A 22500-nucleotide genomic window follows, 5' to 3' on the forward strand; every position below is an offset into this window, starting at 1 on the left:
GTCTGTCTGGCATCTCTCTGGCGTCTCTCTGGCGTCTCTCTGGCGTCTCTCTGACGTCTGTCTGGCATCTGTCTGGCGTCTCTCTGGTGTCATTTCAGCGGCCATTTGAGATCCACTCCAGTACAGCAGCGGCTGAGGTCCTCAGCATCATCCACGCCCAGCAGCTGCACTTCTCCTGCATCTGGAGCCCAGGAATGAAGCATCTGATCCGCAGTGTGAGTTTCTGCATCAGAACTTGAGTGCTGAAATGTTCACTCATGTTCATGAAAACACAAGACCACTGTTGTGCATTCTGGAGCTCTGGGCACATATATAACACAAGAGAATAGAGAAATATCAGAGGGAATCAGTAGAATCATTAGTGCTTTTTTTATTATTCCTTATCTTTAACGGATTGTAGCTTTGACATGTTCCATTTTTTTACATAAAGAACACATATGTGCCTCTATGCAGATTGAATGATTATTGGGAATTAATCAAATAAAGTTTATAAGTATAAACTTACTTCATCCGGAAATCTTGCATGCCATTAACATTTCAAGCTTGTTTCTTACTTAAGATAAAAAACAAAAACAAAAAAACACTGGCAATTTACTTTTCTCACAACCTTTCTTGAGGAAAGAAAAAATCTATATATAAATGCTTTTATACATATATTTTATCAAGATATAAAATTGTGACAAACGCAGAATTCTGAGATATGAACAATTGTGATACATTTTTTTAATTGTGAGATAAAATTTTGCAGTAACTTTTTATTCTTTGGTGGAAACAAAAAAGAATGATGTGTACTCTCAGAACTTTGAGAGAAAACGTTTGAATTGTGAGATATAAAGTCATAACTGCAACATATAAATACAAAATTGCAAAACAAAAACTTGCAATTGCAAGAATAGAAGTTATAGAGATAAAAAGTAGCAAATCATTTTTTCATTCCTTAGTAATATTTGAATATATTTCTACTGAAAATCAAGACAAAATACTGAGAAAGAGCAGCACTTTTAGTCCAGACTGATCATGTGACTGTTTTGAGTGCAGCTCCTAACCAGAGACCCCTCAAGTCGCCCGTCGAGTCTGTCTGAGGTCCAGGCGTCTCCGTATCTGGCGGATGTGGATTGGGATGCCGTGCTGCAGAAATCCGTCCCACCTGGATTCGTTCCAAACGTAAGTGTCTTTAGCCTGGCGTCCCTCACTGAGAAACATCATGAGTCACGAGCTGCTGGATCTCTCTGTCTGTCACAGAAGCGCCGTCTGAACTGCGACCCCACATTTGAGCTTGAGGAGATGATCCTGGAGTCCCGTCCGCTGCACAAGAAGAAGAAACGCCTGGCCAAGAGCAGAAACCAACCCTCCAACCCGCTGGTGCGTTCATCACACACACACACACATTCATTCACAGCCACAAACACCACCAAACCACAGCAGCCAGCGAGGTACACACCATGATTCACTGAGTTTTTCAGCTCTTACTAGAAAATTCATGGCAGAAATGGTGATTTCTGATTCGGTTTGACACTTGAATCACTTGTTCCAGTTCACAAAAACCACTTCATGCCAAGAGAAGTCAGCTTTATTTCTGTAGGGCTATATAAATACAGAAAATAAACAAGAAGAAAAACTCTTCAAAGATTTAGTCATTTAAATAATCACTTTCACTTGTGACACAGCTCTACAGAAGACTGTAAACCCTCTAATATATGAGCGTCTCTAGAGCTGCTCAAGAGTCCACATCTTCATTTCAGTTTTTATGAAGATACATTGAAGACTTTTTTTAAGACCTCGTTTAAGGAACACAATGAGTATTCGCAAAACTTCTAACCAATCTCCATTAGATTATAAAGCATTTTACAAAAAAAATAATAATTATAATAATAATAATAGCTTATGGCTTGAATATCTCATAAACACTAGAATATGTAATGAACTTTCTGACCACACTGCAAAATAAAATGATGCACTTCCTCAGTATTTCTGTCTTGTTTTCCAGTGCAAATGTTTAAAGATTCTTAAATCAAGATAACATTTACTGGAAGAGAAAAATGACAAGATAATAAGTTTTGTTTTATAAGAAACTGATAAAAATAAAGCGAGTTTCTGTTTAAAACAAAATCATATCTGCCTATGAAAAAACGACTTGATTGAAAAGAAAAACAACTCATTGGAAATTATAATTAGTAAGCATTTAATTTTGAGTTCCTCAAAAAAACAGACTTTCTATCTTCATTGTTCTTTTCCAGGAAGTGTATCTTGAATTAAGAATCTTTAGACATTTGCACTGGATAACAAAACAAAAATACTGAAGAAAAGATTCATATTTTGCAGTGCATGCAACATTTATAGTCCTGACTTCACTTATTTGAGGCTTTCTGCTAATTTCATTTGTAAAAGTGTGAATTTAGACCTGCATTGTAATCATGTTCAATTATTCATCTGGAGTTGGTCACAGAACAGAGGACGATGATCAGTGAATCATGATTTAAATCACACAGATCATCATCAGACGTTTTAAAGGTAATTTGTGTCCTTTCTGAAGCTTGAAAGCTGTCCAGTGTGAGACATCAGACCCGAGCAAAAGTCAGTCGGTTCAGAGGCACAAGGGCGAGTGAATGATTCTGAGTATTTTCAGACATTACCTTGAGTCTGATGGTCTTATTATTAATATGTCTGTTTCTCAGCCGACGCACATGCAGAGAAGTTTAGACTCGCTGGCAGAAGATTTCATTGCCTTCAACAGAGAAAAGTACGTTTGTCTGATTTAAAGTCTTGATCAGTTTGTAACTGATGTCATCTTTGTTAAATAAATGTGAACACAATCATAGCATCTCTCTGTCTGTCAGGATGAAGCAGCAGCGGCGTTCGGTTTCTGAAAAACCAGCTGCAAATAAACGCTGTGATGGACAAAACAACAGCAACATGATGATGATGATGAAGATGAAGAAGCACAGCAGCTCTGAGCTTCACTGACCAACGATTCACTCAGTTTCAGCCGTCTGTGAAGAGTTAATGATATTTCTCAAAGCTTTTAAATAAAGGATCCCTTCATATAGGCTGAGTCTTTGGTTCATATAAAACAAAGTCAAATGGCAGACAAATCCAAGTGTCAGAAATAAAACAGTTTTAACTTATCTCATGTCCCTTTTTTTAATCATGGTTGATTAAAATAAAAAGATTGATTTATAAAAAGGAATGTAAACTACAGATCAAAGGTCTTTTTGTTTTTGCATCTTTCTGACCTGATCATTTAAGTGAATGTTTGTGAAGGAAAAACACTCACATCTGGATGATGTCATTGTACTGCTGAAGATAAAAGGACAATAGTTACACAAAAGACTCAATTACAGTCCCATGATGCTTTGCAATGTAGTGTCACATGTTTGGCTGGGGAGCCACACTGCTCTTCTTGAAGTTCAGGAAGTTGCGTTTCTTCTTGTGTGAGTGCGATGTTTGCGTGTGCTGCTGGGCTGCAGGAGGAACGCAGTGGAAAACAAACAGCCCCTCCGCAGACACCAGACTGCCCTGAGCACCACCCAGAGACCCCGCCCCCTCAGCTGCTGCCACGCCCCAAGGACACACCCCTTCACTACAATCCCTCATAGAGACAAGACTGTCCTGAGCCACACCAACAGGCCACGCCTCCTCCCCGCCCCTCGTCTCTGGCCACGCCTCCTCTCCACCCCTCATCTCAGGCCCTGACACGGTCTCCTCGGAAGGTTCTGGCACAGGAAGTTCTCGTCTGCGGCGGCGTCTACGTGGAGTCTTTTCAGCGACTCCAGAACGTCCAGCTCCAGACAACAACTTGTCGAGGAGCTTCTGACGCTTCTTGAGGAACCTGAGGAACACACACACACACAGACATAAACACACACACTCAACACATGGCATGATGGGAGTGATCCGTGACAGCTGGATGAAGCGGGTGTGTGACAATCTGAGTTCGCAGGGAATGTTCTCAGTGTTTCTTCTTCTTGTAGTCAGTGTCTATGTTAATGCCTCAAACACTGGTTTGTGTTTCTAATGATGATAAGACTGACCTGTCTCTGTCTCTGTCCCTGTCTCGAGGAGCGTCAGACAGATTTCTGCTCAGCACGTCATGTCTCAGTCTGTCTGCCAGAGACGAGCAGCTTCCTGATTCCCTTCGGGTCAAAAACAACAGTAATCATGATCATAACTCATCAGATATGAGACACACTCAGCTTCAGGCGTAAGCAGCTCTACAGAAGACAGATCAGACAGATCCATTTCAGACACACACCTGTTTGTGCTGCGTGTGTGTGTGTGTGTGTGTTACCCTGCTCTGGGTCCTAGTGCGTCTACGAGTGACAGCAGTTCTCCTTCAGGTACTGTAGGAAGCAGGAGCCGCAGGACTTTGTGGAGATCAGGAACAGACATCAGAGACTGTTTGACCAACGCTGCTGTAAACTCCAGATCCTGAAAAACACACACACACACACGTTTGTTTTTGTGTAAAGTGTGTTCATCCCATAGGTGTAATGGTTTTTATACTGTACAAACTGTATATTCTATGGCCCTACACCAACCCTACACCTAACCCTCACAGGAAACTTTGTGCATTTTTACTTTCTCAAAAAAACTCATTCTGTATGATTTATAAGCATTTTGAAAAATGGGGACATGGGTTATGTCCTCATAAGTCACCCTCTCCTTGTAATACCTGTGTCATACCCATGTCATTATACAGAGTTGTGTCCTGATATGATACAAAAACAAGAGCACACACACACACACGGAGAGAGACAGAGACACACACATACAGTAGATGTAACACACACACACACACCAACACAGAGAGAGAGAGACACACACATAGATGTAATGCACACACACACTAACACAGATGTAACATGTTTGCTTGTATGAAATGCACAGATGAAATCTATAATAAATGACAATGAAATGGTTACATAAAAGTATATAATTAAATGAATAATGAATTATATACCATGAAAACAGAATATCAAATTCTAAAATATCAAAATTGTTCATAACATTAATTTCACAAATCTACTGTGTCAAAACTGTGTTCCATATTAAATACAGCATCCCTAATTTGAAATTGCTGTGAATTAAGTGGATTCATTCAACTTATGTATTGATTTAATTACTGACCATTTTAATTATTCTGATAATTGGTACATTTAATTTTCCTCCCGAGGTCACATTTGTAGGCTGTGTACATCATCAAGGATGTCTTATTTAAGAAAATTAACAGTAATTAAATTGATTGATAGTACTTGTGAAGTGTAAAATAATTAATTTCATTTTTTACTTTACAATTTAACAGTTACTTCACTGAAATGAGATTGATCTATGCTCTCAATGTCAAATGCAGAAATGTTAATCCATGCATTTATGAGCTCAAGGTTAGATTATTGTAATGCTTTATTGGGTGGTTGTTCTGCACGCTTAGTAAACAAACTACAGCTAGTCCAAAATGCAGCAGCAAGAGTTCTTACTAGAACCAGGAAGTATGACCATATTAGCCCGGTTCTGTCAACACTGCACTGGCTCCCTATCAAGCATCGCATAGATTGACATCCATGATGAGGAGACTCACAATAATCCTAAATAATTATTCAAGTCAGTGTGAATGTGTGATGTCGAGCTGAAAACAGAACAGACGGACGGACGGCTGACCTGCTCGCAGTACGTCTGCAGTCTCTTCAGCTGAAGCTGATCTTGTTGATGCTCGAGTGTCTGATTCCTTCGCAGCACTCTGAGACACACACACACACACACACACACACACGGTCAGTATCTCCACATGAATCTACACATGATGATGATGATGATGATGATGATGATGATGAAGAAGAGTGTGTCTGCACCTCATGGTTTGTTTACAGCTGATATTAGGATCTGTCTCAGTGTAAATGGGATCTCAGTCTAGAAGTTAAAATTGCTTTTCAAACTTAAATTTGATCAGTCTACACGTTTATAAAACTGACTTGATGAGGACATGAGCAGTCTTAAAGGGTTTGTTCACCCAAGAATGAAATTCATCCATCTTCTACTCACCCTCAAAGCATCGGAGGTGTGTGTGACTTTCAGAATAATCCAATCAGAGTTATATTAAATATTGTCCTTGCTCTTCTAAGTCTTTCAGTGGGGGGTAAGCAGGTGTTCATGGTCATCAGTTCAGAAGACGTGAAATAAAATGTGTGCATCTGTAATAAAACATCTGGGGGGTGAATAAAGGCCCCCTGTAGAGAATCCATGTGTTTTTGTAAGATATAAATCCAGATATCAAACGTAATAAACACTGTTTTCCTCACTTTTGCTGACTGAGGGACACTGAAGACGTGCAGGCGGATGTAGTTCATCATGTTTTCTTTGTTCCTACATTCACCAGAGGCACACACGACGCATACATCTTCCATCTCCCACAGTCAGCAGAAGTGAGAAAAAAAGGGTTTATTATGTTTAAAATCTGGATATATATATTACAAAACACAAGGATTCACTAAAAACAAAAACAGGTTTGGCGCCCCTGAGTCCGATCGCGTCCAGGTCACTCCGCTTAGATTATGTTTTTATTTACTTTTTTACCTACTTTTGCTTTCTCTTTTTACACACATAACCTCTGCACTGATCATTTACGACAAAGAAACACTTTTGGACATTGGACACCGCTTCACTGACCGGTTTTCGGACACTTTATCTTCAACACATCTGACCATCTGATATTCTCCGGAACTCCGAGATGAACAATGGCCACCTGAATAACCACCCGAGGCGACGGACCAAGAAACACTGCGGGAAAGGCGCTGGGATGCGCAACAGACTGAGGAAAAGAGCACACAGTCCTCCTCTACCCAGCATCCTGCTCGCCAATGTCCAGTCTCTAGAGAATAAGATGGATGATCTAAGAGCCAGGATAAGTTTCCAATGGGACATTAGGGACTGTAACATCCTTTGTTTGTCTGAAACATGGCTCACGCCCTCGGTCCCGGACGCTGCTGTAACGCCGTCTAAAAACTTCTCTGTTTTACGGATGGACAGGACAGCCGAGGCCAGCAAATCCAAAGGTGGAGGAGTGTGTTTCATGATTAACAAGAAATGATGTGACCCCAGGAATATGTCCACTCTGTCGTGCTCCTGCTCGCCTCATCTGGAACATTTATCCATTATTTGCTGCCTATTCTATCTGTCTCGGGAGTTTTCATCGATCATCATAACTGCTGTTTACATCCCACCACAAGCAGACCCCGGGTGTGGCTTTGTCTGAGCTTCACGATGCGCTCAGCGGCAACATCAACCTACATCCTGACGCTGCTATTATCATCGCTGGGGACTTTAACAAAACCAACCTCAGGCAAGTTATGCCTAATTTTTATCAACATGTATCCTGTCCAACCAGAGGACCGAATACACTGGATCATTGCTACACTCAGTTTAAGAATGCCTACAAAGCTCGCTCACTACCGGCTTTCGGCAAATCGGACCATGCCACCATTTTCCTCACACAGCTAGTCCAAAATGCAGCAGCAAGAGTTCTTACTAGAACCAGGAAGTATGACCATATTAGCCCGGTCCTGTCAACACTGCACTGGCTCCCTATCAAACATCGTATAGATTTTAAAATATTGCTTATTACTTATAAAGCCCTGAATGGTTTAGCACCTCAGTATTTGAATGAGCTCCTTTTACATTATAATCCTCTACGTCCGCTACGTTCTCAAAACTCAGGCAATTTGATAATACCTAGAATATCAAAATCAACTGCAGGCGGCAGATCCTTTTCCTATTTGGCGCCTAAACTCTGGAATAACCTACCTAACATTGTTCGGGAGGCAGACACACTCTTGCAGTTTAAATCTAGATTAAAGACCCATCTCTTTAACCTGGCATACACATAACACACTAATATGCTTTTATTATCCAAATCCGTTAAAGGATTTTTAGGCTGCATTAATTAGGTAAACCGGAACCGGAAACACTTCCCATAACACCCTATGTACTTGCTACATCATTAGAAGAATGGCATCTACGCTAATATTTGTCTGTTTCTCTCTTGTTCCGAGGTCACCGTGGCCACCAGATCCAGTCTGTGTCCAGATCAGAGGGTCAATGCAGTCACCCGGATCCAGTACGTATCCAGACCAGATGCTGGATCAGCACCTAGAAAGGACCTCTACATCCCTGAAAGACAGCGGAGACCAGGACAACTAGAGCCCCAGATACAGATCCCCTGTAAAGACCTTGTCTCAGAGGAGCACCAGGACAAGACCACAGGAAACAGATGATTCTTCTGCACAATCTGACTTTGCTGCAGTCTGGAATTGAACTACTGGTTTCGTCTGGTCAGAGGAGAACTGGCCCCCCAACTGAGCCTGGTTTCTCCCAAGGTTTTTTTTCTCCATTCTGTCACCGATGGAGTTTCGGTTCCTTGCCGCTGTCGCCTCTGGCTTGCTTAGTTGGGGTCACTTCATCTACAGCGATATCGTTGACTTGATTGCAAATAAATGCACAGACACTATTTAACTGAACAGAGATGACATCACTGAATCCAATGATGAACTGCCTTTAACTATCATTTTGCATTATTGACACTGTTTTCCTAATGAATGTTGTTCAGTTGCTTTGACGCAATGTATTTTGTTTAAAGCGCTATATAAATAAAGGTGACTAGACTTGACTTGACACCGGAATATAAACAAAGGCTCGTTCAGGATCCCCCGGTGCAGAGGGTGGTGACAAGTTCATCTGACGTCAGCGAGTTCACGGATGTAGCATTAAGCTTTCTAAACATGCTAGCCGAACAAGCTACGGATACAATAACTATAAGGACCTTCTCAAATCAGAAACCGTGGGTGGACAGATCAATCCGTGCAGCAGTAAACAAACGCACTGCTGCTTACAACGCCGGTCTTCTGTCAGGAAACATGAGCGAGTACAAAACATCGTGCTATGCTCTCCGGCGCGCAGTAAGAGCCACCAAACACAGATACAGGAGAGTCACATTTCCAGCTAATGACTCCCGATGCATGTGGCAAGGACTAAGGACCAACTGTGACTTTGGAAATAAATCCTCTGCAGAGGGGAGAGCAGATCCGTCACTGGCTGACGAGCTAAACACTTTCTACGGCCGATTTGAAAGCAATCCAAGCAGTGTGAGTCTGCCGATCAGTGCATCAGGAAGCAGCAGTCAGAGCAGCGATCATCATGCATTCACCGTGTCGGAGGACGAGGTTCGGAGGGCACTAAAGCGAGTGAATGTAAGGAAAGCAGCTGGACCTGATGGGATTTCTGGCTGTGTTCTGCGGTCCTGTGCTGATCAGCTCGCTAGTTTGTTTACATCCATTTTTAATGAGTCTCTTGCTACATCAGTGGTTCCCACCTTGTTCAAAAAATCTTTCATCATCCCTGTGCCTAAGAACAATAACCCCTCTTGTCTGAATGACTATCGTCAAGTTGCCCTCACATCAATAGTCATGAAGGTCTTTGAGGGACTGGTTAAAAACGTCATCTGCTGCTCCATCCCGGATACTTTGGACCCTCTTCAGTTTGCCCATCACCCAAACAGATCCACAGATGTCAATGTCAATGTCACCTTTATTTATATAGCGCTTTAAACAAAATACATTGCGTCAAAGCAACTGAACAACATTCATTAGGAAAACAGTGTCAATAATGCAAAAATGAGAGTTAAAGGCAGTTCATCATTGGATTCAGTTATGTCATCTCTGTTCAGTTAAATAGTGTCTGTGCATTTATTTGCAATCAAGTCAACGATATCGCTGTAGATGAAGTGTCCCCAACTAAGCAAGCCAGAGGCGACAGCGGCAAGGAACCGAAACTCCATCGGTGACAGAATGGAGAAAAAAACCTTGGGAGAAACCAGGCCCAGTTGGGGGGTCAGTTCTCCTCTGACCAGACGAAACCAGTAGTTCAATTCCAGGCTTCAGCAAAGTCAGATTGTGCAGAAGAATCATCTGTTTCCTGTGGTCTTGTCCTGGTGCTCCTCTGAGACAAGGTCTTTACAGGGGATCTGTATCTGGGGCTCTAGTTGTCCTGGTCTCCGCTGTCTTTCAGGGATGTAGAGGTCCTTTCTAGGTGATGCCATCTTTCACATCCTGCACTCTTCTCTCACACACATTGACAGCAATAACAGGAACTATGTAAGGCTGCTATTTATTGACTATAGCTCAGCTTTTAATACTACAGCCCCCTTAAAGCTAGCTTCTAAACTCATAGACCTCGGCCTGAATTCTTCACTCCGCAGCTGGATTCTTGATTTCCTCACCGGCAGACCTCAAGTGGTGAAAGTAGGCCAGTACACCTCCAGCTCCATCACCCTGAACGCAGGAGCCCCACAGGGCTGTGTCCTGAGTTCCCTGCTCTACTCTCTCTACACACATGACTGCATGTCTTCGCACAGCTCCACATCTATAATCAAATTTGCTGATGATACTGTGGTTCTGGGCCTCATTCACAACAATAATGAGACCGTATACTTGGATGAGGTAGAGAAATTAACATCATGGTGCCAGGACAACTGTCTCTTTCTGAATGTGAGCAAAACTAAAGAGCTGATTGTGGACTTCAGGAAGAGACAGCAGCAGCCCTATACTCCTCTTATGATCAGCGGGACACCTATGGAGAGGGTGAGCAGCTTCAAGTACCTTGGTGTAAACATCTCCGAGGACCTGACTTGGACTACTCACATTCAAACACAGGTTAATAAAGCCAGGCAAAGACTGTACCATCTGCGACAGCTGAGGAAATTCAGGGTCTCACTAGCAATCCTGAAAGCTTTCTATTCTGGGGCTATATAAAGTGTATTGACTCAGTGCATCTCAGTGTGGTACGGTAAACAGCTCCAGTCAAGACTGCAAAGCCCTGCAGAGAGTTGTGCGCTTAGCTGAGCGCATCTCCGGGTCTGCTCTGCCCTCTCTGCAGGACATCTACCTCAAACGCTGCAGAAGCAGAGCTTCTAAAATCATCAAAGACTCCATCCACCCCAGTAACCATCTCTTCACTTTGCTGCCATCTGGTAAGCGCTTCCGCAGCCTGATGGCAAAAACCGAGAGACTCAGGAGGAGTTTCTTCCCCCAGGCCATCAGGCTCCTAAACTCAAAACCAGCCTCTTAACATCTTCATGTCTCCACTTAATGTTCACTTTATCAGTAAGATATTCATCATTCACTACCTCACATGACATACTGACAGTGTCAACCTGTTTGCACATTTGCCTCTTGTACATTCCTGTGTATCTTAATATTTAAGACTACACTTTACTTTCATGCACATTATTTTGCGTTCTATATTTAATTCTACAATATACATCTTTTTATATTTTATTCTTATATTTTATTGTTTACTTTTATTTCATTCTTTCATAGCTTTATTTATGTATATTTCATCTGTGTTGTTTTCTTTAATAATTGCACTGTCCATGGAGCGGACCTGACTCACATTTCAATGCTGGTTATATATGCTATATATAATTGTGTATTTGACGAATAAAAATCTTGAATCTTACAGGGTGCCTTTATTCACCCCCAGGAGCCGTGTGAGGGACATGGTATTACAGATCTGTGCACTTTATTTCACGTCTTCTGAACTGTTGACAACAAACACCCGCTCACCCCAATAAAACACTGGGAAGAGAGAGGACAATATTTCATATAACTCTGAATGGATTATTCTGAAAGAGGAAAGTCACACACACCTCGGATGCTTCGATGGTGAGTAGAAGATGGATGAATTAAAATTTTACACCGGCTGAACATACCCTTTAAAGAAAAAAACAAACAGAAAAGCAGCTTATAATGCTAGTCTCAGTAGTTTATGCAGTGACTCCTGTCATGTTACACTGATGATCAGCAGTGACTCCGCCCACTCAGCTGTCAATCATCCGCTATCAGGGAGCATGACGTTGATAGTCCAGAGTTATTGGTGATTGGTCCATCAATCCTCCTGACAGACGGAGATTCTTACTGTGTGTTTGCCCTGAGCGACATGAGTCTCTGTCTGTCTGTCATTCATCTGTATGTAGAATCTGATTCTGACTCTACACAACCTGCTTTACAAGAATAATGATGAATTTTACAACAGATGAATTAATCTGATGTAACAGAGTCAGATCAGCTGAGACGGATGTTAACAGCAGGAGTGAACCGGGCAACACACACAAATAATCAGTATAATGGTGAGCTGCACCTGTCAATCACACGCTGCCTCCTGAAGAGCGCCTCCTGCAGGACAGACGCGACTCCACCGTCCACCATGAACACATCCTCTTCTTCATCATCTGAGCTCACACAGCCCCGCCCACCCATTGACTCCTCCCACTGAAGCCGGAGCTCCGCCTCCTCAAGAGCCTCGACAGAGATAAAGATGTTTCCACTTGTGACACTCGACAGGAACATCAGAATCAAAACGAGACTAATGAAAGTCCAGGCAAGCAAAAGAAAGATCCTAAAAGACTATAAAGGGTAAACAGGTGATTTTATGTGAATAAAAACCTAAATTAATTCAGTTCATCATGTAAAGCAATCTTCTAAAATTTGAGTTAAAGAGCTTGATTCATGAGGATTAATCTTACAGTGCTTTTATGATCTTAGTGAATATTTTTGGTTACTTGGACTGGAGGAAGGACAGAATCTGCGCAGCTTTCATTAAAATATATTCAGTTGAGTTTACATATATGATGCATGCTGGGAAGTTTTCAGGAAATTTCAAAAGTAGATTGTAACTTGTCAAAATTAGGGTTTCAATCAATTATTATTCTACAAGATCTTGTCTATCATCTCTAAAAATATCTTGGCAAAATTCACTTGTTTATTGCAGAAAAACAGGGATTTTGAGATAGCCATAACTTTTGTTATGTTCAAGCTAAGCTTTCAAAGGTTTGAAAGGGGTTTGAACTCAGCTTTCATATGGTATCAAAACTAAAAAGGTACAATTTCACCATGTGTTGGGTTTTCTAGATCACACATGAACTCAAGTCTTATGGGTTTGGAACGACATGAGGGTGAATGAATGATAACAGAACTATAATTTCTGTGTGAACCAACCAGTTAACAAACACACAAACCACTTTGACTAAACTCATCGCATCAATCTGGAGGAGATCCAGCATTCTAGTAGAATATTAATATCTGTTCTGCTGTTTTATAGCACTTTAAAAACTACTAAAGCACAACTGAACAACCCACAGAAGATAAAACCGCACAAACACTGACGTGCAGGACGGGTCAGAGTGTGTGTGTGCGCGCTCACCAGCCGGTGTGTGTTGATGGTGTGTGTGATGTCAGTGTGAAGTATCTCTGGTCTCAGGAGTGTTTGTAGTTGCAGTAGGGCTGTGTGTGTCTCCGTCACTTTAGTTTTCTTCTCTGCATGTTCCCACTGCAGCGACGCCACAAACACGGCCACACACTCCTGACACACACGCAGCTGCTGCTCCTGAAACACACTCGCCTCGTGCCACGCCTCACACACACACACACACACACAGGTGTTTCACTTCACTCTGAGTGTGTGCTGCTCATGTGATCTGTGTGATGGCTCTCACCCGCTGCGGCGCGTCGCTCTGTGTGTAGCTCTTCTGCAGCCGCTCCTGCAGACGCCTCTGGAAACACTGCAGCTCTGTGACCTCTGACCTCTGCAGGTGCAGATCAGGCATCAGACACACACTCACTCACACACACACTCACTGCTCTGCACAGCCTCCACAGCGCTCACCTCCGTCTCCTCATCTGTAGGGGTCTCGGTGGGGTCACTGGGGTCAGTGTCGTGCTGTTTGAGCTCACAGACAGCGTGTGGAAGAGCGAGACAGCGATCCAGACGACACGCAGCCTTCACACACTCCAGCTGCAGACGCAGACTCTGCTCACACGAGAGAGAGCGCACACACGCACACACGCAGCTGGCACACACACACGTCTCATGTGTTACCTAACCCACATGGTCAAATATATTTATTCTGCCTTAAGATTCTACGCAACACAAGGAGGACGACAGCAGATTGTGTATGAGTGAGAAACTAGAATGATTTAACACTAAACTGCATCAGTCCAGGGTTACTGTAGTAAACTAAAGCCACAAACCACTGTTTGTTATAAACATTTACTGTACTCAAATACAGTTATTTACCTACTTTCAACTTAAACCCTTATTTTACATAATTTTATTAAGTCTATCTAATAAAATAAAACTGAAATAAAAATGTAAAAAAGATTTAGATATTAGACATAAAAAAAAAAAATTACTCTGTTAAATGAAATCGAATAATTAAAATGAAAACAGAAAATGCAAAAGTACAGAAATGTCTAATTGTTAATAAGAAGTCTACTAATGTGTCAGTGAAGCAGACCTGCAGTATTCTGTGCAGGCGTCTCTGATGCTGCGCTGCTGCTGAAGCTCCTGCTGCTGCTGCTGTCGGATGCAGCTCTGAGCGGATCGCAGCTCGCGGGACGCTGCCTTCCCCAAACACTGCAGACGCTCCTGAACCTCCTCCGTCTGCGGCAGCAGCTGCGCAGCTCCTGGACACCACGCAGACACATGCACCTTCAGCTCCGCCAGTGAAGTCTGCAGCACACACAGACTCATCTGCACACACACACACACACACAGGAGTCACACCACAGACACACACCTCACTCCTGCAGCACGCTCATATCCCACAGTACCTTGCGTGTCCTGCCTGCCGTCTCTTCATCCAGGTGATTGATGAGTTCTGATAGTTCATTGCTCTGGTACATCAGGATTTCCGTCCATTTCTGCAGGTACTGCTCCACCGTGACATCAGAGGAAGCGCTCACCGCCTGCAGCTGATGCCAGTGTTCACACACCTGCTCCAGCGAGAAATACAGTCACATGATCACAACCACAGACCTCCGAACGATCAACACGATCAACCTCTGCTGTCACACTCAATATCTCATGTCTTCCGTCTCTGACTGAGAGTTCAGGGTGTTTTACACTTCCCATAACACCCGATGTACTTGCTACATCATTAGAAGAATGGCATCTACGCTAATATTAGTCTGTTTCTCTCTTATTCCGAGGTCACCGTAGCCACCAGATCCAGTCTGTGTCCAGATCAGAGGGTCACTGCAGTCACCCGGATCCAGTACGTATCCAGACCAGATGCTGGATCAGGTCAGTAATATCTCCAGATGAACTCTTACTGGACTGAAGCAGCTCAGCTTTACTTGATTCTCCATCAATCATGTTTTAGAGTCTCAAATCTGATCCTCAGGATCTTTTGAGGAGCGTTTGTTTCCAGAAGCTTTACTTTCACTGTTCCTCAGCGGAGGAATGAACAAGCCTCCAGAACATCTCACATCTTCTGAGGAGCCTTGATTTCTTCAGCTCTCCATCACTGTGTTATATGTGCGGATCATTTACATCTCATCTCATCACTGGAGATATAGAGCACAGACTCATATCTACATCGGTTTATATCAGTTTCTGCTCTACTGTTAGAAAGATCTCACTGGTTTACATTACAAGCAGCAGAATTCACTGCATCAAATTGCATATTCTTGCTCAATTGGAGGTGCTTATCATCATATTTTCAATATATCATACTTTATGAGTGTCTTATTTAATCTCAGAGTTAACAGGTTTATACCTTAACAGCTCAAACACACACACACACACACACCTTCTCAGACAGCAGCTGTCGTCTCTTCTTGATGATGTCACAGCGGATGGCGCTGCGCTCGCGACTCACGCTTTCTTCTAAATTCTGTTTGACCCGCAGAATCTCCAGATGAACATCCAAACACTGTTGGGAGAAACTACACTCCCTAAACACACACACACACACACAATAAATATCTTTTCTAAAGGAAAGAAAAAGTGTATAGTGAGACACAAGTGATGAGAGTACAGTAATATTGTAGACAGTGTTGGGGAAAGTTACTTTTAAAAGTAATGCCTTACAATATTGCGTTACTCCCTAAAAAAGTAACTAAATACGTTACTTAGTTACTTTTTATGGAAAGTAATGTGTTACATTACTTTTGCATTACTTTCACGCAGAGGTGGAAAGTAACGAATTACATTTACTCGCGTTACTGTAATTGAGTAGCTTTTTTGTGTACTAATACTTTTTAAAGTATTTTTTTAAATCTGTAATTTTACTTTTACTTAAGTATATTTTGTTTGAAGTATTGTACTTCGCTACATTTTAAAACACATTAATTACCGAGTAAAAAAATAAAAAAATAAATAAATCGCTCCCTGGAAGCTACGTCAGTAAATAATGGGCAGGAGGGCAAACTGGCGCTAAGATCACAAGAAAGATGCAGACGGTCAAAACAGGCGTTAGTGGTGCAGACACCGCTGAAAACGAAACCCCGTCATATTCTGAAGTTTAACTGAAGGAAATGAAGTGAACCCCTGGCCATATGTATGCTCTATTATGCTGTGTAAGCTGTACTTGCCTAGGAAGACCAAACTAGCAGCTTATAAAATCTCGACAAGACATCAACCCTTCGCAAGAAGAGGTAAGCTAAATAATTGCATCGTTGCATTGGTGGTTAAAATGAAGCTTTGACATTTTAGCAAGAGGTTTTGCACAAATTAGCCAAAAAGACCGTGGTGAGGAGTGTGCTATTTTTGTTTTAATGATGTGCGCGCGCATTTATAGTGCGTTCTTTCACTGTGTGATTCAGTCTCCTAAAATGCATTTAGAATGATCACAAAATTGAAGATATAGGGGCAGAAAATTCACATACTTATATAATTTCATATATTAAATCAAAATCACACAAAAAAATGCCATCTTTTCCTCCAAAAATCATCATGAATATATACATACATATATATAACAGTTCAGTAATAGGGTGACCACCCGTCCCGCGTAGCGCGTGCGCGCACAGCGTTTGAAGCCCAATTCATGCGTCCCGCAAATTGAGACTGTGTCATGCAAAATCAATGCTTGCTCAAAAGAAGTTGATGGCTCTATATCCTCGAGCCCCAGGCAGCCAAACGAACATTACTTGACAGTTCAGCACGCTACTGCGAGAGCGAGCGAGCGAGTTTGAATGAGAGATGAAGTTTACATCTTTATTATTTCTGTTTTAACGTTTTTCCTACATTATATTTATATTAAAATATGTTATGTAGGCAATAACTCAGTTTACTATTTCACTAATTTACTGAGGTGGCATCGTTGTTAACTTACAAAAATGATAATTTGGTGGATAATTGACATTTTTCCGTTAATAACAGGTAGTGTATTCCGATGTAAAATTAACAGTCGCCTGTGGACGCTCAACAACCATCTTATCTGAGCTCAAAACACTGCTTGAGCAAGTGTCAAGATACTAAAAGTAATAAATACATAATTATGAACGTTTATGTGTGTTTATTTTTGTTCTCAGTACGTTATTTTAATAGCAATTAATGATTATGAACAAAGCATTACAATATATATATATATATATATATATATATATATATATATATATATATATATATATATTATTACTATATACTATCGATGAAACCACAAAGCTGACGCGGGAGGTATGTATAACTGCAATATAAAGTAATTTTGAGTATTATTGCTATTAGTATTATTTTCTAAAATTAGGTAGATGTAATATAAAAGTATACATGGCAATGTTTTTGCAACAGCTCCAAGTCTCACGCGCAGTGTAGGTTATACGTCACTGTCCGAATCCGTTCACTTATTTATTTATTCACTCCTTCCTGATATAGTGAACTCAATGCCATACACTATATAGGGATTAGTGAATGAGTGAATTCCCTTCCCTTGAGTTGTGATGTCAGACTTTTTTTTTTTTACTTTTCCTGTGGTGTTGAGCTACTACAATTCATTTTAATCCTATAATTTTATATTATAATTTATTTAAAGTGAATAAATTGTAATGAAAAATTAATAAAATAGCTAAAGTAAATCGTAAGTGGAAGTGCATCTGTCAATTCTGTCATGAGCATACATCAGGAATTACACATGTTTAGGGGAATAGGGCATTATTAATATACCATGTAAGGTGGTATGTGCTAGAAATGGGTAAACCACTATCAGTGAGTCTGCCCATGGGGTGTCCCACATTGTCCCTCAGAAACGTACCCCTTGTCCCCACTTGGGCTTATTAGCAGGTGGTCACCCTATTCAGTAAACAAGTTAATTAAGAGACTTGCGTTTTAGACACCATATTGCCTTTTTTAGCTCTATTTCTACAACAGAAAATAATTCCAAACACAGCCACCAAAGCACAGTTTTGCGTCTCTGAGCAACGTGACAGTGTTTCGTTCCTGAATGAATCAACCGTTTAAATGATTCGGTTCAATCGCAATGACTCACTTATTAACAGTGACTTGCTGACACATACTGGCCATTTTAATATCACATTTAAAGTATCTTTTGATTTTTTTAAATAATTAATTTCTTATAATTTCAAATGAGTATTCAACATTTTATGTTTTGTATATCAAAACATTATTCATGCATTTGTAACTGCAGGTTAAATGCATTCTTGTCCTGCACTAGTGTAATAGATCTAAATGCCACTTCCAATGAAGCTTTTGCATTTCCTCTGCATTAAAAGATGAGTTTGTTGATACTGATTTGCCTGGTAACAGCCCAAATGTTTTATTATTCTAAATAACTGATTCCTTTAATTAAAAACAACTAGTTTGAGATTAATAGACCTATCCCAGGGGTGTCAAACTCAGTTCCTGGAGGGCCGTAGCCCTGCAGAGTTTAGTTCTAACCCTGCTCCAGGACACATATCATGTAGTTTTCAAATAAACCTAAATGATTAGATTAGCTGGATCAGGTGTGTTTAATTAGGGTTATATCTAAACTGTGCAGGACTGTGGCCCTCCAGGAACTGAGTTTGACACCCTTGGCCTGTCCCATTTTGACTCCCTCCCACTGTTAAAATGTAACTAAGTAATTTTTACTCTGAGTAAAGTTTAAATGAGCTACTTTTTACTTTTACTTGAGTAGATTTTTAGACTGGTACTTTTACCTGTACTTAAGTAAAATTTCATTAATGTAATGGTACTTTTACTTGAGTAGAATATTTTTGTACTCTTTCCACCTCTGCTTTCACGTTACTTTTTAAATATGAGCAGGGCTTGATTGTTTTTAATATAAGAAGTTCTATTTATAGCAAATGTAAAAGCCCTTTCACACCAAAAAGTGTAATGAATAAACCTCAGGCTGAAGGAAAAGTAAATTCAGGTCTGTACAGTAGAACACAGGAGAAGAAGGTTCAACACTCTTCAGCAATAAAAAAAAAACAATGAAGCACAATTGTTAGTTTATCTAAAGTCATTTTTTAATACTGGATCATTAAAGGTCAGCAGCAAAGACACTGTTAATAAAATGGGAATAGATACATTTGTGTTATTTAATATATTTAGTTATTGCAGGTTTGCGTCATATTCTGAGTTTGCATTTCACTGTTTTGATTAATTTTGATGAATACTAAATCTGTTTTTTTGTGAGTGGGATGAATTAATGCACATTCACATTTAGTCTAGAACTACAGTAACATGTTCACACAGCGCACACAACGCCTCCATACTTCCGATTTCTCCCAATATGGGAACAAGAGGCTTGTCAGTCAAAAAATGGGAATACAAAGTAACTGGGGTTACTTTTTTGAAAAAGTAACTCAGATATTTTCTTATAAATTAAAAAGTAATGCGTTACTTTACTAGTTACTTGAAAAAAGTAATCTGATTACGTAACTCGCGTTACTTGTAATGCATTACCCCCAACACTGATTGTAGATCATGTGTGTGTGTGTGTGTGTGTGTGTGTGTGTGTGTGTGTGGGAGAATAAAATGATTTGCGGGACTCCCGCAAAATATAAATATCTAACCATAAAAGGTCTAAACATATAAATTGTTACTTATATGTGGCACAAAAGCAGAAAGAACAACTAAATTTAATATTTTCAGACATTGCTAAAATGAACATTATTTTGTGTTTGGTGTAATGAAATGTGTTTATGCAGTTTAAGTTTAAAAAAAAAAATTTTTTCCCACAAACTGTACATTATGGTTTCTCTTCTGAAACGCATAGATTTTTACAAAGCTCATCGGTCTGAAAAGCAAGGTGCGCTCTGATTGGCCAGATATCCAGTGTGTTGTGATTGGCCAAATGCCTCAAGTGTGTGACAGAAATGTTACGCTCCTCACTGATACTGTGATGTGTGTCCCGACGCGACGAGACAAAACCAGTAAAACCCATTACAAACGAGCCATTTGCTGCATCCAGTGGGGACATAATGATGATTATTATGACTTACGCATTGCGTATCACACTGCATAAACATAAAACCATGTCTGCATTTGTAATCGGAGAAACAACAAACTACAAGCACTACTCAAAACTCATGTTTCAATCATCAGTGGCAAACTCTTGAAAAAGTACTAACAGAAGCACCAGACTGTCCTTGCATTACTCTTACATTTAATCATCAGCCGCATCTCCACTGTGGGGTCAGTGCGAGCCAGGGCTTAAAGCGGGCCGTGGGGCTAATAGTCCCGGGCCAGAAGCACGAGGCCAGAACAGCGCAGGGTTTCCACAGTCACGGCCTGAAGCTCCGCTGCGCGTCACTAAAACACGCCTCCCAGAACAACGTCATGCAACCTCATCATTTCACCAACAAAGGGAAGTTATCAGAAAACTAAGAAATAAATCACTGTAACATGCGCGATCACAAAACGAACATGATAAAAGCGGCCGTTTGTTTTTATGCTTTGTTAAATATTCATATTCAAAAGCATCGATGTTTTAATATAGAATAAGAGATACATTGATCATAATGAATTAATTTATCAGGACTCAAAATTTATCACACAGAAGTACATTTATTTCTATTTTATTTATTTATTTTTAACGCTTATGATAATAGCCTGCTTCAGTCGAGTCGGTTTCTGTTTATTTGTAGCCACATTTAGAATGAATTATAATGTCTCTGTTTTTATAAAAGCTCCCGAACAAAAATATTATTATATTTTTATGATAGGCTACGTGGAGCTAAACTCTCCAGACGAGACTTATGACAGATAATATAAGTTACTAAATAAATACACGATTGTGATAGAGAATAAGAAGCTGACGTCTGATCTCTCCTGGTTGCATTTACCATGTTTACTATGGTAATGTTAATGCCCAGCGTGCACAGTCTTTTGCATCGTTTATAAATATTTCTGCCTTGTTTAGTGATTATAATCCACATCAGATCAAGTGATTTCAAACACTTTCTGCTAAATAAGAGTGAGTTTTGAGCTCAACTTATTTAGAAAAGTCTTTAATGCTTGTGTTAAAGCTGTTATCTTTCTGAAATGATCCGCGGTGCTGAAGCTCTCCAGACGTGGAGAAACTCCTCTTTGTTCATAACCCCTCCTCTAGCCCCAGCTGACCCGCTTTGGCCCAAGGTTTTCGTCGGGCCAAAAAACCCTGGCCGTTGGCCCCGAGGAAGCCCCGGCGAGGCACGATCAAGCCCCGGAAGTGACAGTGGAAACACAACTGGCCCTGGCACGCACTGGGACGCCCGGTTTAAGCTCGACAGCGGAAACACGGCTATTTAGCAGACACTTATCCAACGCAACTTGCAAAGTTGGAAATGCCCCACTTTGTAGAAACAGACACCAGCATTGTACTCTACTCTCACAGGAAACAGTCCTGGTCCTTCGTAAAATGCGCTGAATATTTGGGTTGAAATGTTCTGGATACAACTGTAGTTCTGTTGAAATACAACTTAACCACTGATTTCAAGTCGTTTGCTCTTTTGGAAAACCAAACAAGTAGCGTCACTTTCCGAGTGAAACACACGTCGTCTCCAGGACATGGCGGAGGCAACAGAGAGAATAAGGTACGACTTCTTTCTTTGCGTGAACATTTGGGCGGTGTTATACAAATCTTCCCATTCGGTAACGTAGAGATGTGGGCCGTGTTAGAATGAGGTGTTTTAGGAGAATGTGGTTGACTTAACTTTTATAAGGAATATTTCTTTGGATTTAAGACTTTAGTCTTCGCAATGTTACAGATCTTCTATATGTACCAAGAGCTTGTAACACTCCAAAGAGAAAGAAAAACTTGAAATCACATCATATGACCCCTTTAAAAAAGATTTACATATGCAAGCATAGGCAGATTCTATTTACAACACATTTAAAGCATTGCGCAAATGTAACCAATCACAGGCATAGCTAGTGATTTCTGGTAAGCAATGGCCAATCAGAGGAGATTAAGTTAGAATCCACTTACAGCAGTGCTGAAATTTGCATGCTCACAAATCCTCTCATTTTAACACACGAAGTGTAGACCTTTAGAAAGACATGGTGTTGTATGTAATGTGTGATGGTGAGGTTGTAGTGTGTAATGTAGTATGTAGCGTGTCAGATGTACCCGTGTGTTTGTGCATCTCTGATGCGTCGCGCGCTGCTGCTGAATGCTTCACTCGTCACGGCCTGAAGACTCTGGAAACTCTGCAGCAGGAAGCGGCGCTGCACGTGTCGTTCGGCCAGCAG

General features: G+C 40.9%; 2 protein-coding genes across 2 annotated transcripts in view; one reads left to right on the top strand and one right to left on the bottom strand.

Moving 5' to 3' along the window:
• The first annotated feature begins 97 nt into the window (after positions 1 to 97).
• On the top strand, positions 98 to 2807 carry LOC132139436 (serine/threonine-protein kinase 32B-like). Its single transcript, XM_059547786.1, has 4 exons — positions 98 to 215; positions 1039 to 1164; positions 1243 to 1362; positions 2676 to 2807. The coding sequence occupies exons 1-4, from the start codon at positions 195 to 197 to the stop codon at positions 2757 to 2759; spliced, it is 351 nt and encodes a 116-aa protein (XP_059403769.1). The 5' UTR covers positions 98 to 194; the 3' UTR covers positions 2760 to 2807.
• Positions 2808 to 3128: 321 nt separating this feature from the next.
• Positions 3129 to 22500, bottom strand: part of LOC132139434 (limbin-like) — a 30894-nt gene continuing 11522 nt past the window's right edge. Inside the window, exons 11-21 of the mRNA XM_059547784.1 lie at positions 22379 to 22500; positions 15635 to 15779; positions 14655 to 14816; positions 14339 to 14574; positions 13708 to 13891; positions 13538 to 13627; positions 13246 to 13455; positions 12184 to 12344; positions 5656 to 5734; positions 4289 to 4428; positions 3129 to 4133 (exon numbers count right to left, since the gene is read on the bottom strand). The exon at positions 22379 to 22500 is cut by the window's right edge and continues 48 nt beyond it. Of these exons, the coding sequence (XP_059403767.1) occupies positions 3992 to 4133; positions 4289 to 4428; positions 5656 to 5734; positions 12184 to 12344; positions 13246 to 13455; positions 13538 to 13627; positions 13708 to 13891; positions 14339 to 14574; positions 14655 to 14816; positions 15635 to 15779; positions 22379 to 22500 (1671 nt within the window). The 3' untranslated portion in view covers positions 3129 to 3991. The remainder of the gene's footprint in view (positions 4134 to 4288; positions 4429 to 5655; positions 5735 to 12183; positions 12345 to 13245; positions 13456 to 13537; positions 13628 to 13707; positions 13892 to 14338; positions 14575 to 14654; positions 14817 to 15634; positions 15780 to 22378) is intronic.

This window comes from Carassius carassius, unplaced genomic scaffold (assembly GCF_963082965.1).
Source record: "Carassius carassius unplaced genomic scaffold, fCarCar2.1 SCAFFOLD_137, whole genome shotgun sequence".
In the NCBI taxonomy this organism is placed as follows: domain Eukaryota; kingdom Metazoa; phylum Chordata; class Actinopteri; order Cypriniformes; family Cyprinidae; genus Carassius; species Carassius carassius.

Coding starts and splice junctions, on each gene's coding strand:
- LOC132139436 (XM_059547786.1), top strand. CDS start 195: ATGAAGCATCTGATCCGCAGT. Junction 216..1,038: donor TGAAGCATCTGATCCGCAGT/GTGAGTTTCTGC, acceptor TTTTGAGTGCAG/CTCCTAACCAGAGACCCCTC. Junction 1,363..2,675: donor ACCAACCCTCCAACCCGCTG/GTGCGTTCATCA, acceptor TCTGTTTCTCAG/CCGACGCACATGCAGAGAAG.